This window comes from Talpa europaea (assembly GCF_964194135.1).
Source record: "Talpa europaea genome assembly, chromosome: 10".
Lineage (NCBI taxonomy): Eukaryota > Metazoa > Chordata > Mammalia > Eulipotyphla > Talpidae > Talpa > Talpa europaea.
Genome location: NC_140077.1, coordinates 45,897,314 through 45,914,057, shown reverse-complemented (window position 1 = coordinate 45,914,057; position 16,744 = coordinate 45,897,314). Strand labels below are relative to the sequence as shown.

General features: G+C 36.7%; 1 protein-coding gene across 1 annotated transcript in view; it reads right to left on the bottom strand.

Moving 5' to 3' along the window:
- CTNNA3 (catenin alpha 3) overlaps positions 1-16,377 on the bottom strand; it is a gene marked incomplete at both ends in the record, with an annotated part of 1,381,762 nt that extends 1,365,385 nt beyond the window's left edge. Inside the window, one exon of the mRNA XM_084245749.1 lies at positions 16,279-16,377. Within this exon, the coding sequence (XP_084101875.1) occupies positions 16,279-16,377 (99 nt within the window). The remainder of the gene's footprint in view (positions 1-16,278) is intronic.
- Positions 16,378-16,744: the final 367 nt, after the last annotated feature.

The following is a 16,744-nucleotide window of genomic DNA, read 5'->3' as shown; positions in this document are numbered from 1 at the left end:
GTACTTTCTAGTCCATTCCCCACATGGATGTAGAGAATCTGTTATGGGATCCTTGTCAAAAGTGTTCTTTCTGAGTGCACCATTATCTTGCTCTTAGCATGCCCCATGCTAAATGGGATGAAGGCAGTTGATAAAGTACATTCTACACACTTTACAAGCCGTCAAAAAAAAGGCCACATGCATTTGTCACGTATTATATAAAGTTAAGATTTATTATATGGTTTTCACATACTCCAAAAGGCAACTTTCTTACTATTGTCGGTCTCATTTATATATTAGGTTATAAGATATTTGTCCAGATTATGAAAAATCACAGGCTCTAGTTTAAAACCTTTGTTCAAAATGAAGAATACATATCATTATCTAAAATATTCCTTCAGAATGTATTTTAAGTGCCACAATTCATGCTGCTTCCCACTGAACATTCCTCTATTATTGTTCAGATCCTTCATGCACCAAATGTTTTCCATAGAATAGCCTGATCTTTGAAATTAAAATGAGCATTCCAGAAATGCTTTGTTCCTTACAATACATTCTGGAGAAGTAAGAAATATGAAAAGAACACTGTATAAGAACATTGTACTTCCATAAAAATAAATGCAATTACAATTTACAAGTTATTCACATTTATAAATCATTTATACCTATGTCTTCTTTCAAAATGCTCCAATATAAGCATCTAATATTGGTTAAACTAAAGTCAAGTGACATTTGCAATGATTCGTTTTATTTTGGAATATAAATATGGTTTGGTAACCCTGTGGGGGAAAAAGAAAATGAAAATTTTTTACCATCAAAATCACCTACAAAATTCAACTAACTCTCATCAGTGACTATGACTCATGATTGTAGATGATTTGCACTGAGGGATGTGGGTGCACATATTCTTGAAAAAGTTTTCCATCTCTTGAAGGAGTATCATTAACCAGTAAAATGAACTTTCAAGCTATTCTGAAAAACAATTCCCGTTTCCTCATTTTCCTTTCCAGTACAAAACTAGCTGTATTGTGTAAGGAACACCAAAGCTTCAGTTGGAATTAACAACAAAGATGATTTTTGATGTAAAATCCAAACCCATGTCTTGCTAACTTTTCTATTTGTCACTAATGCACAAACCTCTCCTTTCCCTCATTCTCATGTCTTAGGGGGTTCCTCTCATATGAAAAATCTTCAGTTCCAACCTTGCAGCTCTCAGAGAGCTTGATTTACTTACTTGATTTTCTTCAGTCTATAAATCTGTACTAGGTTGCAGACACACCTTTATCATTGATACAGGAATAGAATACCTATTAAAATGGTCCTAAATCAGAGACTTCAAGTAATAATGAAAAGAAGAAATTCCTCGCTCTATTAATTCTGAACACTGGAAATTGAAAAAAAATAAAACAGGTATCTTTTCAATGGTATATAATATTTATATATTAAAATTTATAGGGAAAATGCTTTTTAATCTTTCCTAATTCAGACATGCTTCTCCAGATGCTCCAAAGACACTGAAAATTAAATTAATATGTTTAGTGAACCAAGTCATCATCAACTATCATTTTATAAACCAAAGCTGATATACAATAAGAGCATTGCAGAATATGGTGTGCAGTTGTGATTTGCTTTCATTTGTGGCATCTGTACAGCAACTACTTGCTTAACTCAGACTCTAGCACTGTAGATGTTCTCCATTGCTAACTTTGGTAACACCTTTATATTCTAAAACCATGTTTTCTTTCCCAAACTTCTTTTTTTAATTCTATCACTGTAGTGTGAAAAGGCCATGTTAACAGCCATCTCTTCTCTTGTTTATTAGCTAAAACACTAAATTTTAACCTTCTTCCTTCTCCTTCCCTAGAGCTCACAGGAGCCTTTGTGGCTACCTTTGCTTCCTTGAATTCATTTTAATGGATGAAATAAAATATAAGAAATTTAAGCCATGTTAATTAGCTAAAAACTTCAAAGAGAATTCTGAAAATTAGAAAGGTAGCAAAATAAAATTGTGTATCGATAAGTAAAATTGGTGATCTTTCCAAGTAAAAGATCTTATCCAGTCTTATAAGGATTGGAGGAGGGGGGTTGTGTGTGGTCCCTTCTTCAAGTCATTGATAATTTCAACTATTTCTTATTTCCTATCAAAAATTACCATAATGTGCTAACAAGCGTTGGGGAAGATAGAAATGTTGGAAACTCAGAAAATGCATAGCAGCCAATTAACATTCTACACTCCCCCAAAACCAACCATGATGGTCTTTTAGCTCATCTCAAGCCAATAAACATTTATTAAACACATACTATGTTCAAAACAATATCTTAACCAGTTAGAAAATAAAGATGACTAAGATCCAGTTGGTAATAAGAGAGATACCAACCTGCTCTCTGACTCAAAACTCTTTTTTATTGAAGGATACGTATCCAAGGAACAAAACATATAATCACCTGCTCATCACATATAAGAGATAAATATTAAGGAAGCCCACAGGAGAAAGTATTGACTTTTTGTAGGGTTCTATGAGCAAGATTTTAAAGCAAAACAATGTGATTTAAATACAGCCCATAAACAAATTAAATGTGGATGCTCAGTTTTAAATTGATTTAAACACATAAGAGAATTCATCAAAAAAATGAAAAGGCAATCTACTCAATGGAAAAAAAAATATTTTCAAATTGTATATCTCCTAAGGGGTTAATGTTCGAAATACATAAAGAAATCATGCAATTTAAAAGCAACTAAACAATCTGACTAAAAAATGGGCAGAGGATCTGAATAGACATTTTTCCAAGAAAGACATACAGGTGGCCGGCCAACTGGTACAAGAAAATGTGCTCAGCATAACTAATCATCAGGTATGATGAGAGGTCATCTCATACACCTAATAGAATGGTTATTATCAAAAAGACAAGAAATGACAAGTGTTGGCAAGGAAGGAGAGAAAAGGTAACCCTCACACATTGTTAATGGGAATGTAAATTGGTGTGATGACTATGGGAAACAGTATGGGGGTTCCTCAATAGGTTAAAAATAGAACTACCATATGACCCAATAATTCTACATATGTGCTTTTATCTGAAGAAAACAAAGACAGTGATTTGAAAAGATATATGCACCACCATGTTCATTGCAGCATTATCAAGATGTGGAAACAACCAAAGTGTCCATCAATGAATGGATAGATAAAGAAAATATGGTAGATTTATGACAAATATACTTACAATGGAATAATATTTAGTCGTTGAAAGCAGAAATTGTGATCTGTGAAATAGCCCTAACCACTTCTAATTTTTTTTTAAAGATTTATTTATTTTTATATAAGAACTGGAGTACAGGCCAGATGCATGGGAGGGTGAGAGGATTCACCGGAGACAGAGCGGGGAACGGAACAGGCAGACAGACCAAAATACACTGCTGAGGGGAGCAGCAGACAAGGCAGGAGAGGTCTGCCGCACCATGTGGGATTCCCCCCAGCCGGCCGGGATCGAACCCGTGCTGCAGAGGCTGCGGACAGCTTCACAGTGCGGCGCTCAACCTCCTGCGCCACCAGGGAGGCCCCACTTCTAATCTGGCATTGCCCTATTTGAATCAATTTGCACTCAATACTTTAAAAAAAAATTAAAGAATCTTATTATTAGGAATAAAATGGGTGGTCCTTGATGGCATTATGCTGAGTGAAACAATTCAGACACAGAAAGACAACGCCATATGATTTCACTTATGTGGAATGTTTAAAAAAAATAACAGGCTCATAAACACAAAGAATCTATTGAATGCAGGAGGGTGGGGTGGGTGAAACGGGTGAGGAGGGTCAAAGGCACAAACTTTCACTTGCAGAATAAATAAGTCCAAGGGGCATAATATACAGTATGGTGACCACAGTTAACAATACTATACTGTATATTTGAAAGTTGCTAATAGAACAGGCCTTAAAAATTCTTATCACAAGGAAAAAAAGTGTGTAGCAACGTATGGAGACAGATGTTAACTAGACTAGCTGTGGTTGATCACTTTGCAATATATACAAATATCAAATAATTATGTTGTACACTTGAAATTAATATAATGTTATATTTCAATTCTACTTCACTTTAAAAAATAAAGTTGATTGTGTGTACCTCATTTGTCAGGATTGTCTTTAAGTCAAAAAGGCCATTTTTGACTCATTTTTTTAAAAAAAATTAAATATAATTCACCAAGCTCAAATTTTATTAGTCAATACTTGATCTATGGTCCACTGAAGTTGTTTCTTCAAGTCATCCACATATTATCCTAATCTCTTAATTATAAAATTATAAGCATACCATCAATTTAACACTTCTTTGCAGAATGTAAATATGGATAATATTTTGTCAGTATTGAACATTCCAAATCCAAGGCTGAGCCATGAGGTCTATTATGCCAGAGAAACAGAGAGCAGATAGAACAAAATATTATGGACCATCTTTGAGTTTCAAGCTGATTTTCTTTTTTTTTTTTTAAGATTTATTTATACAAGAACTGGGGTATAGGCCAGATGTGCAGGAGGTTGAGAGGATTCACCAGAGACAGAGCGGGGAACAGAACTGGCAGACAGTCCAAAGACACTGCTGAGGGGAGCAGCGAGTGAGGCAGGAGAGGTCTGCCAAGCCATGTGGGTTTCTCCCTGGGCGCCTAGGAATCGAACCGGCGCTGCAGAGGCTACAGACAGCTTCACAGCGCTGCGCTTAATCCATTGAGCCACCGGGGAGGCCCTCAAGCCGATTTTCTTGAGGTCATAAAAAATAATTATGAAGCCATTAGAGAAAGAGAAACCATTTTCTAAATTCTCTTGACTACCGTTTAGAAAAAGCTAGATCTAATTTATAGAGTTTTATTAAAAGGATCTAGTGACATAAGGAAAATGAAGTAGAGAAGCTCTCCTCACTTAAGTCCGACAGACCCAACAGGTAGAAGGGAAAAACATGTTCTTATTTCCCTTGCTGGGCTTCCCCAGAGCTGCGTTAGCCTGACTCGGGAAAAACTGAAAGCAGAGAGATCTGGGTTCCATTTATCTTTGGAATAAGCTTCCATTTATCTCTGTTTCATGAGCTTCCATGCAAAAACTTTGGTGTAGGCACAATGTAATCTTGGCATCAACAGTTTAAACAGATAGAAGGAAAGACAGCTCAGCTTTCCTAAGCTACTCTTGATCCCCAAGAGGCATGGAGGAGATCCATGCCATCCTACATACCCTAAATGACATCAAAATGTGGCTATGTTGAAAACTGTTGGGCCTGTCCTGTGCCCACCATGGTGAGGAGCAAAATGAGGCTACTGCAGAAGCTGAACATTAGAGGGAGGATGTAGGTGGGACTTAAGGGTCTAACTCACCATTGAATCCATTGAAACCAAGGTAAGATAAGACATCTTGGGAGAATCATAAGCCCTAACCAAGAGGAAAAGCACTGGTACAGATGATTGTAAATGTCAGCTTCTTCATGTGACATGGCAGCACATCATAATTTCAGGCTTGTGCATTATGAATCTCTTCCTGACCGTCGCTTCCTCCACCCCAAGCAAAATGCACCAAAACCAAGAATGCCACGGGTACTAAAATCCTAGTTTCCACCATAACCTAGTCCATACATGGCTCCATATGCTACCTAGTAGTGGATTCCTCAGTAGGGGAGAGCTGCAGAATATGGATCCAAGACCTAGTAGTTTCCCTAGAACTGGTACTAATAGAGCTACTGAGACCTAGGAGGAAAACTGAGCATGAACAAAGAGTTGATGCAGAAGGCTAATCCAGTCGTCCCCTATAAATTTATTCCAGATGAGGACTACCCAACCCCATTAAAAAGACATAGAAGAGGCACCATTCTCTGGGCAAGCCTTGGGCCGAGAGAACCATGCTCACTATTGTAAATATAACTGCCAGCACAATGGTTGTCATATCGTAATCACCTGGAGGTTTTAAATTTTTGGTCCTTATCCCAAAGATTCTGTTTTAATTGGTTGTCTATGTAACATGGGCTTTGGGATTTTCAAAGCTCCCCAGGTGATTTTAAATGTGCAGCCTGGGATCTCAACAGGAACAAGAATTTTCTAAATTGACTACTTAGCATTCTTGCCCCAAGTGAGACTTTTGTGTCCCCACAGGACTTGCCACAAATCACTGCATCATAACTTATCTCACAGGGGGCTACCAACTGTGTGTAGGCTGTTACCCATTCCCACCTTTCCTTAATTAGTGAATGCAAAGAATCCCAATAAAAAATGGTGAGTCTTGAGCAAGGAGCTGCACATTAAGTACTTGGAATTAAATCTGGCCACTTGCCAGTGTTTCTAAACAAAGTTTTATTGGAACACATCCATTTGTTTACATATTGTCTATGGGTCCTTTTAAACTATAACAGCAGAATAGTTGCAAGAGAGACCCTATGGATGTCAAAGTTAAAACTCTTCACTGTCTGGGCCTATACAGAAAAAGGTTGCTGACTACTGGTCTAGAGTCATGGAGCTTCAGGAGTATGTTCTAAGACATGCTGGGTATTCTGAAATAGCCCCTGGGTTCTATGGAAAATAGAATCACAACTCTAGCAGTGAAAATGATCACATCTAGAGAGCTATTGACTCCTCCTTTGCCCAACTACACCACAATTGTTCCCATCAATCTAGCATTTTCCACTAAAAAGGCAAGTGAATCTAAGCTTATCAGTCTATACCACCTGGCTGCCCACTGAATCAATTTATAAGAGAAATATCTTATACCATAGCTAAGTTAGAAGTGGCTATCTCTGTGATCAGTCTGAATTTGTGGTGGAAAAGATGAGCTATGACTGAAAGATAAAGTATTAACAGAAGCAGAGTGAATTGGAGATGGTCAGAAAAACAGGGCAGCAATGTAGGAGTGAAAAAAAAGAATATCAGAGTCTGATAGACTAAAAGGTCTAGGGAGCAAGCTGAGAAGAGGTAAAGCACAGGAAAAGACTGACATCAATCCACAGTTAATCCCAAAGCTTCCAGATTCAAGAAGCAAGCGTGATATTCCTTGTATGCTCAGCCATGTAACTCCCACTGGATTCCTGACATTTTAATCAATTAGCTACCAGTTTTTTTAATCCTTATTTTAATTTAAAGAGCAGCTTCCCTTTTCTCAACTATTTGTCTCCTAAGGAATACTGTAGCCTAACAATTTTCCCAAGGGAGCAGTTTACTGGCAGTAAAGAATGCAGAAATTGAAGAATGCACTTTATTAGAATCAACTCTACACTTAATAACCTTCAACTTTAAAGCCCTTTTGAGGTAGAATTTATTTTATTTCTTCATCCTACCATAAAATAAATCTTATGCTTATTGAAACTTAAGCCTGTGTGCTAAAAAAAATTTAATTTGGTATTTTTAAGGTTAGTGGTTAAAGTCAAAACTCTAATATATGCCTATAAAGTAATATACAAGAATATGGTATGTGTGCAGATTTGTCTTTAAGATTTCCTTGGAACCTTGATTAATCTTCATTAAATCTGATATAAATTTTATTTATAAAATAATCAATTAGGATAAAATAATAATCAATAAAGCTTAGAGTACAAATGTCATCATACTCATTTAAAATGACCTATAAAATGACAAAACACAACCACAAAAAAATAAAACTTGAATTCTTTTCTGAAAGAACAAAGGCAATTATATTTCTAGGAAGCTAACAAGCCAAAGCATTTCCTCCCTCGGCCACCTGGAAGTCAATCAGATCTACCCCTGGAAGAATGAGAAATGAACCCTTTGGTATCTAGGCATCTATTTATATAAATTGATATGCATGATTGCTCTTTTAAAATTTATTTTCCCTTAGCTGAAGGAGAGGAGAAAGAAATTTTATTGTGAGATGGATGTGGCAAAGAGGTCCTGAACAGGAGCCAGGGAAGTAAGAAAAACATGATGCTTGGAAGAGTTAGGCAAAACTGTTTACCATCCAGCCACTTGGACTGGTTTTGACTCAAACAAGAAGAGCGGAGAGATTTGGGGAAAACTGAAAGGGATTAACTTCATAAGAAATTCTGCATGACTCTTGGCTCAAGCATTACTTCTCATAGCCCACGCAACAGAATGAGACATCTCCTCCTTCTGTAGGAACCTAGTGTTCTACCTCGAGGAGCTTTGGCAGCTTTGGAGGCATTAGGACATAACAACCCTTGCCTGTCCATATTCGGTTTCACAATGGGCATCATTGGTGGTGACCATCCACCATCAGCAACATGAAGTTAGACAAAATGGAAAGTTGGAGAATATCTAGTTTCCCATAAGTGGAAAAACATGGCAGAGAAACTGATTTGGAAACACAGGTAAGTCATACTCAGAGATTCTAAAATTTGAAGATGAGGGGAAGAGAAGAAGAGAGGTTTTGAAGGCAAACCTCCATTCTAGCATAAATAAGCAAGGGGAATTATAAGAACTCTGGATTGTTGCTGCTGATGGAACTTCTTTCGAACTTTCAGCCACTGATAAGGAAATAGAAGGCCAGGGAATAAAAGCATATAAGGAAGGCAAGCATCTGACCCAAGTAGCCTGTACTGAAGGGAACTGGAAACAGCAAGTAGTCACAGAAGCTAGAATATAATTCTGACACCAAACTGTGGTTTGGAAATTGGAAGTCGCTATTGAAAACCCAGTAATGAGGTAATTTTATTATCCCTCAACAGCAGACATTTGTAGATCAAAACTTGAAAGCTACTCCACTAGAACTCTTCTCCATGTCGCCACACCTTCTTGTGTGTGTATGTGTGTGTGTGTGTGTGTTTTTCCAGCTTTGTACATGATATAACTGAGTAATCCTAGTACTAGCTGCTTCACTCCCAATATGGAGTCAATTCTCCAAAGAAAAGATATTGACAGGACCAAGTACCCATCATGCTCCTGAGGTAAAAGTGTCATGCCAGGTTGCTTTACAGGCTCTTGCCAACCTACAATTTAGTACCAATAAATCAGTTGTCTATCCTCACAGAGTCAGCTGTGACCAGGAAAGAAAGGTAATTTGACAGCAGATGAGATGTAACAAAAAAGGAACCCCTAAAAAGGAAGCAAGCTGGGGGAGGGGAGTAATACTTATCAGGATTGTTGACAGTCATTCCCGTTCTTTTACACAGGGCAGGATCACACATCCATCATTCCTATTGACCTCAAATATCACACTGAGTAGACACTTTAGGTATCCTTGCATGATTCATCATGTTTTCTTTCTCCCACTGTAACAACAGTGGAAATAAATGTTGAAATGGACTCTACATTAGCCTGAGTCCTTGAGGGGCCAGACTAAGCAGAGACCTCTTCAACCAACTCACATTGGATATATAGCTTGAGGAGGAAATGAACTTTTGGTAAGTCTCAGAGATCCAGGGACTGTCTGGTTATCACAACATAACCTAGCCTATGCTGACCATTAAAGGGTTGGCAGATATCCCTAAGCTTGACCCAATGAGAATTCTAGGGTATATAAAAGAGAATCCCTGAAATATATGGGGAAAACTATGGAACTGGAAATCAGAAAAGGGCCAAGAGATTCTACAAGAGTTAGGGTGAGAGCCAGAGAAATAAAGTTTATTACTATTGACCTACCTCTATGTTTACTTCTTAAATATATTTATAGCAGAAAAATATGCAGATGAGCTAAATAAATACTTTTCAAATAAGACATAGATAGCAAATAGTCACATGAAAAGATGTTCATCATCTTATTATTAGAGAAATGAAAATTCCAACAACAATAAATTATCATCACCTCAACACCTCTGAAAATGGTTATTATACAACAGACAAGAAGCAACAAGTATTGGATTACAGGGAGCCCTGGTACACACTGTTTGTGGGAAAGTAAATTGGTGCAGTCATTATAGAAAGCAGATGAATAGTCCTCAGAAAATTAAAAATAGAAAATCTCTACAATCTAGTTATCCCCCTTCTGGGTAGTTTCCAAAAAACAAGAACACTTATTCAAAGATACACACGGGCCTCCCCGGTGGCGCAGCGGTTGAGCGCTGGGTTGCGAAGCTCCCCGCGACCTCCACGGCGCTGGTTCAATCCCCGGCTGCTCCCCGGCCACGAGAGGAGGGTCCCACATGGCGCGCAGACCTCTCCTGCCGCCTGCTGCTCCCCTCAGCAGTGTACTTCGGTCCTTCTGCCTGCTCTGCTCCCCGCTCTGGCTCTGGTGAATTCTCTCACCCTCCCGCACTTCTACTGTACCCAGTGCATGTATAAACAAACAAACAAATAAATATATAAATAAAATACGTGCCTCTTTAAAAAAAAAAAAAAAGATACACACACACACCTGTGTTTACCGCAGCATTATTTACAATAGCAAAGAGCTGGAAACAACCTAAGTGGCCATTGACAGAAGAAGACATGATATACATGGTATACAATGGAATATGACTCAGCTGAAATGAAAAAAAAAAAAAAAGTGAAATCCTGGCATTTGCAATAACATGGATGGACCTAAAGGGTATTGTGTGTAATGAAATGTCAGCTGGAGAAAATCAAACACTATGTGATTTCACTCATATATAGTATATATAGGGGGGAAAAAAACAGGATTAACTAAATAAAACAAAAATAAGCTTTCAGACTATAAGACCAATTAGCAGTTACCAGAAGGGAAGGGAAAGGAGAGAAGATAAATCAAGTATAAGGGGTCAAGTGTGGAGAGAAGGACATAGTTGAACTTTTAGTGGTAAACATAATGTACTGAATGCACTTGTTGATTTTTTTTTAAATAATAAATTTTATTTTTATATTCCCCCATACAATTGCAAACCCCCCATTCTGACCCCAATCCCTCCCCTCCCAGCCCCCATCCCCCAAAAAGTGTCTCTGGTTCATAGTTTTTTGTTGATTTTGATTTTCACTTTCTTATAGTTATTCATTTTCCTGGTCCCTTATTTAAGTTTTCTAGATTCCTGCTATGAGTGAGACCATTGGTATTTTTCTTTTTCTTTTTGGCTTATTTCGCTGAGCATGATCCCTTCCAGCGCCATCCATGTTGCTGCAAATTGCATGTGTTTATCTTTTTTGAATGCTGAGTAATATTCCATGGTATATATGTACCACATCTTCTTGATCCAGTCATCTATTTTTGGGCATTTGGGCTGTTTCCAAAGCTTAGCTATTGTAAATAGTGCTGCTATAAACATGGGGTGCAGGTGTTCTTTGGAATTGATGTTTCTGTGTCCTTTGGGTAAATACCTAGGAGTGGAATTGCTGGATCATATGGAAGCTCTATGTTTAGTAGGTCCAGAAATCTCCACACAGCTCTCCATAGTGGTTGGACCAGTTTGCACTCCCACCAACAGTGCAGAAGAGTTCCTTTTTCTCCACAACCTCGCCAACATTTGCTGTTGCTAGTTTTTTTAATATGTGCCATTCACATTTTTTTTAATATGTGCCATTCTCACTGGTGTAAGATGGTATCTCATGGTAGTTTTGATTGCACTTCCCTGATTGCAAGTGATGCTGAACATTTTTTCATATGCCTGTTGGCCATTTGCATTTCCTCTTCAGAGAAGTTTCTTTTTAGCTCTTCTGCCCATTTTTTGACTGGATTATTTTCTTTGTTGTTGCTGAGTCTCATCAGCTCTTTGCAGATTTTTGTGATCAGTCCTTTATCATTAGTGGTTCTCCCAGTTGGTGGGGCACTTGTTGATTTTTAATGATTCACACCTAAAACTTACATAGTGTTGTAAAGTAACGTGACTTCAATAAAGAGAAAATACAACAAACATTTGTCCTCATCTCAAAAAATAAAACTTGATAGATTAATATGTCATAAAGATTTTGTTATTGTTTTTATCATAAAGGATTTTAAGAAAGTCAATTCTTTTAGTTTACATTCAACATGAATCTGACACATAGCAAATTATACTTTGTGGCAGAATAGATTATAAATGGTTCCATTACATAATGACTGTAGCATGAGCTAGCAGTTTATATCTCCTTAAGAGAGTCTACAACATAGAGATGTAAATTCTTTTCATTGCAATTCTGCATAAATAGATTTCCTGCATTACATTGCCAAATTTGGATCTTGAAAGTGATAAAATGCAGATGCCTACAGTTGCCATCATAAAAATGTAATTGCTGAGAAAAAAATTATTTCTGATCCATTGGAGGAATTTATTACAGAGGAATGCAACTGTGTAAGTTATTATACAGGGAAAATGAAAGTGAATGATTGAAATATATCCCAAGTTGAGCATCCCTTCAAAATAACCAAGTGATTTACCTATGCCAAAGAGAAAAAATAGATTAAAAATAAATCAGGTTTGGTGGGGAAAAAATAGTACAAAGACATATGAGAAAATGAATTTAGAAGTCAAAGTGACATTAACAGTTCTATAACCAATTACTCACAAAATTAAAATGTAATTTTAACTTTGAATTATGTGCAGCGGTGGTAATTTCTATGGAGCCCTGACTGCAAAGGAATATAACATAAAGATAAATAATAAGAAAAGCTGAATTTTTTTATTATTTTATATATTTTATATCATTTTTCATTTTTGCAAAAGTATGCATTTTCATCTTGGTTATAGTCCCCATACAATTCCCACCACCCTTGTTTTTACCCTACTCCCTTCACCCCCCACCCCCTACACACACCCTAGTGTGTCTCTGGTTTATAGTTCCTTGTTGATTTTGATTTTTACTTTATTATAGTCTTTTTCCTGGTCCCTTATTTAGGTTTTCTAAATCCCTGCTATGAGTGAGGCCATCCGGTATTTTTCTTTTTCTTTCTGGCTTATTCTGCTAGCATGATCCCTTCCAGCGCCATCCATGTTGCTGCAAATTGCATGTGTTTATCTTTTTTGAATGCTGAGTAATATTCCATGGTATATATGTACCACATCTTCTCGATCCAGTCATCTATTTGGGGGCATTTGGGTTGTTTCCATAGCTTAGCTATTGTAAACAGTGCTGCTATAAACATAGGGATGCAGGTGCCCTTTTGAATTTATGTTTCTGTGTCCTTTGGGTAAATACCTAGGAGTGGAATTGCTGGATCATATGGAAGCTCCATCTTTAGCAGATTGAGGAATCTCCACACAGCTCTGCATAGAGGTTGGACCAGTTTGCACTCCCACAAAGCAGTACAGGAGAGTTCCATTTTCTCCACATCCTCACCAACATTTGTTGTTGCTAGTTTTTTTAATATATGCCGTTTCTCACTGGTGTAAGATGGTATCTCATTGTAGTTTTGATTTGCATTTCCCTGATTACAAATGATGTTGAACATTTTTTCATATGCCTCTTGGTCATTTGCATTTCCTCTTTAGAGAAGCTTCTTTTTAGCTCTTCTGCCCATTTTTTGACTAGGCTGTTTACTTTGTTTTTGTTGAGTCTAATCAGCTCTCTGTAGATTTTTGTGATCAGTTCTTTGTCACTAGTGTTGTATGCAAAAATGTTCTCCAATCCATGGGGTGTCCCTTTGTTTTAGTTACTGTCTCTTTCAAAGCTGAAAATTTTCTAATGGGGCTACTAAATTGACAACTTTATCTGATAGCACAATGGATTTAAGGATTATGAAGTTCCTGTGGAATGTTTTCCAGTACAGTAAGAGATAATATTACATATTTAACCCATGCAACAATTTCAAATTAAACACTCTTTGAAAAAAATGTGATGTTATCCTACTTTGAAATATAATTTAATGGAAATTTTTACTTGTATTAATAAGTGATACATAATCAAACAAACAGATACATGAAGGTTATGCATCAAATCTAAATAGATCAATTATTTTTATTTTTTAATTGTTTTTAAGATTTATTTATTTATGCATACAAGAGCTGGGGTACAGGCCAGAAATGTGGGGGAGGGTGAGAGAATTCACCAGAGACAGAGTGGGGAGCAGAACAGACTGACTGAAATACACTTCTGAGGGGAGCATCAGGCTAGAGAGGAGAGGTCTGCTTCACCATGTGGGTTGCTCCCTGGCCAGCCAGAGATCAAACTCATGCTGCAAAGGCTGCAGAATGCTGCATGGTGTGGTGCTTAACCCCTTCGCCATCAGGAAGGCCAAGATCAATTATTTTAAATAAATAACTCTTTGACTTTGAAGTACACTAGCTTTTGAAAAGCAGAATCCCATTTTAGTGAAAATCAAGAATGTTTCCACATGATTTTGTTGTACCAGAACTTTTCTTTATGAGATAGTTTGTAAACATAGTAGATATGCTATAAATCATTGATATTTTTATTTCAATTTGACTTGAATGCTGCTAAGACCAAGAAACTCTGTTCTAGCTCAGCTAATGGTGAAGTAGTATACTAAACAGTCTTTAAGAAATCAATAAACATTTCCAAAAACATTAACAACAATCTTCAAGAAGATAAAATTAGTAATTAAATTTAGGTACAACTGCACACTGTCATATAATAAGTACTAATTTCCCTTTCCCTGACTCATCAACTTGCAGATCATGAAAATGAATGCAGGCACCACATTAAAAACCCTCTAAAATTAGCATAATCACACTTTTGAAGAGTTAGATTTCTTTCCAGTCAAATAAAATTATTTTGGGTCATAGTCTCCCTTTTAAATTTCTAGGTGGACTCAATGTTATAAAATTATTATATAGTTGTTTAAAAATGCCAGAAAATGCAAACTGTAAAGAGCATCTTCCATAATGTGAATTCACTTAAAAAACTCTCTACTGACTACTATATCAACGCATCAGTACTTGATTAAGCAAAATATCTATTATTTTCAGTTAGCATATAGAATGTAGTTTCTCCATAATGATACTTTCTCTATTCACAAACAATATGTCGGCTACCTTTGTGATTAGCAAGGCTTAAGTGAGTGTCTCTAACATCCCATCGTTATGCAACAAACAAGGGTTACACAGTGGCTTTAACATACTTTCCTTTATCAAACAACTCCAAAATGGAGGCCATTTCCTGACCCCACACCCAGTAACTGCATAGCAATGGCACAATCTTAAATAACTTGTGAGAACTCATAAAACTTTCCCCCAAAAAAATGGTGATATGTATGAAAAAGCATAAGAATTCTTATATCTTGGTCACTTAAACTTTTACATTACTAACTTATCCTAGGGAAGCAATTTGAACTGATGACAAAAATTGATATACAAAGATGCTTAGCACAGTATTATTTTATAATAGGAAAAAATGGAAACAAACTAAATGCCCAATAATGATAGGCTACTTTAAAAACAATGATCCATTTATATGAGGCATAAACAGCAATCTTCTTAAAGAAAGCTTACAAACAATAAGGAATTTATCAAAAGATTGATTTATGTAGAAGAGCAGATAAAACTTAAATTGTTTTGTGTTTGTTCTGTTTTATCTTTATTTTTTAATGTTTTCAGTGAACTTTATCAGAAAAACAATGATTACTTTGCTTTTTAACATGACGCCATTACAATGCTGGATAACATCAAGACTTTCCTGTAGGAATTTCACACCATGTATTAGCAATATTAAGATTGCCAAAGTTGACAATTAAGCTATCATCAGTGAGGCATATCTTTTCCAGTAATAGATACCAATTAGTACTAAATAAAAAATTGTACAGTCTATCCTCAGAGGTACTCTAACCCCCACCACTCACCCCACAGAGAAAACAAGAAGAACATAATTAAACTATTAGAGGTAAGGTCAAGGTAGCTTCTCACCCAACTACTTCTTGAGTGCTTCTAGAACTTGGAAATTTCTCTTAGGAAGTATGATATATAAGGTGGCATCCCTCACAAATTTTGAATTGAAGACAAAAATATTAAATCTATACCACTGTATAAGTTTCTTGAAGTTCTGCCCTAAGAAAAATCTAATAAATAAAATCTGGACTTAAATAGTAAGAATGATTACACATATTATCAAAGGAAGGACTTAATCATAGAATTCCTGAAGTAACTTTTCCCTCATTTATTTTTTGTATTTTAAAAATAATTTTTTATTTGACAAATGAGCCACCATATGCCTTGGGGCAAGTCAGTGAAATTGCCTAGTCTCTCTTCCCATTTATGTAATAAGCCTTAACCATGCTGCCCAACTTACTCAGTTTTCATGCCGATCAAACAAGATAATGTACATAAAGGTATTCTGCAAGTTACATATATACATTATTACTATTGTTACTTTTAAAAGAGAAACTAGATGGGTGACTTTCAGAATTTTACATTTTAATAACACTTTAAAGGGCAATTTTAGATGACATTCATTCTATAAAAATCACATCTTTCTTTGGTTCATTAACTATTTTCCCCATATTTTTAGTTTTTCTGAAGCTACTACCTGCTGTAATTTCATGATATTAATACCTGGATTATGAGAGGCTCCAATAACTTCTCTACAGTGAAAGTTTGAACCTGAAGATCCCGAGGATCAATCTTCAGTGTGATTGGTGTTTCAGCTGACATGCTGCCTGTGCACAAGAACAAAAAGACACTTATTAATAAAGAAAAATAGCAGGCCTCCCCTGGTGGCACAGGCGGTTGAGCACAGTGCTGTGAAGCTGTCCACAGCCTCTGCAGTGCCAGTTTGATTAAGGCCAGCCGGTGAAGGTCCCATATGGCCTGGCAGACCTCTCCTGTCTCGCCCGCTGCTCCCCTTAGCAGTGTGTTTCAGTCACTCTGCCTGTTCTGTTCCCCGCTCTGTCTCTGGTGAATCCTCTCAGCCTCCCTCGCATCTGGCCTGTACCCCAGTTCTTGTATAAATAAATAAATAAATCTTAAAAAAAAAAGAAAGAAAAAAGAAAGAAAAATACCTCCCAGGGGTGGGAGCAAA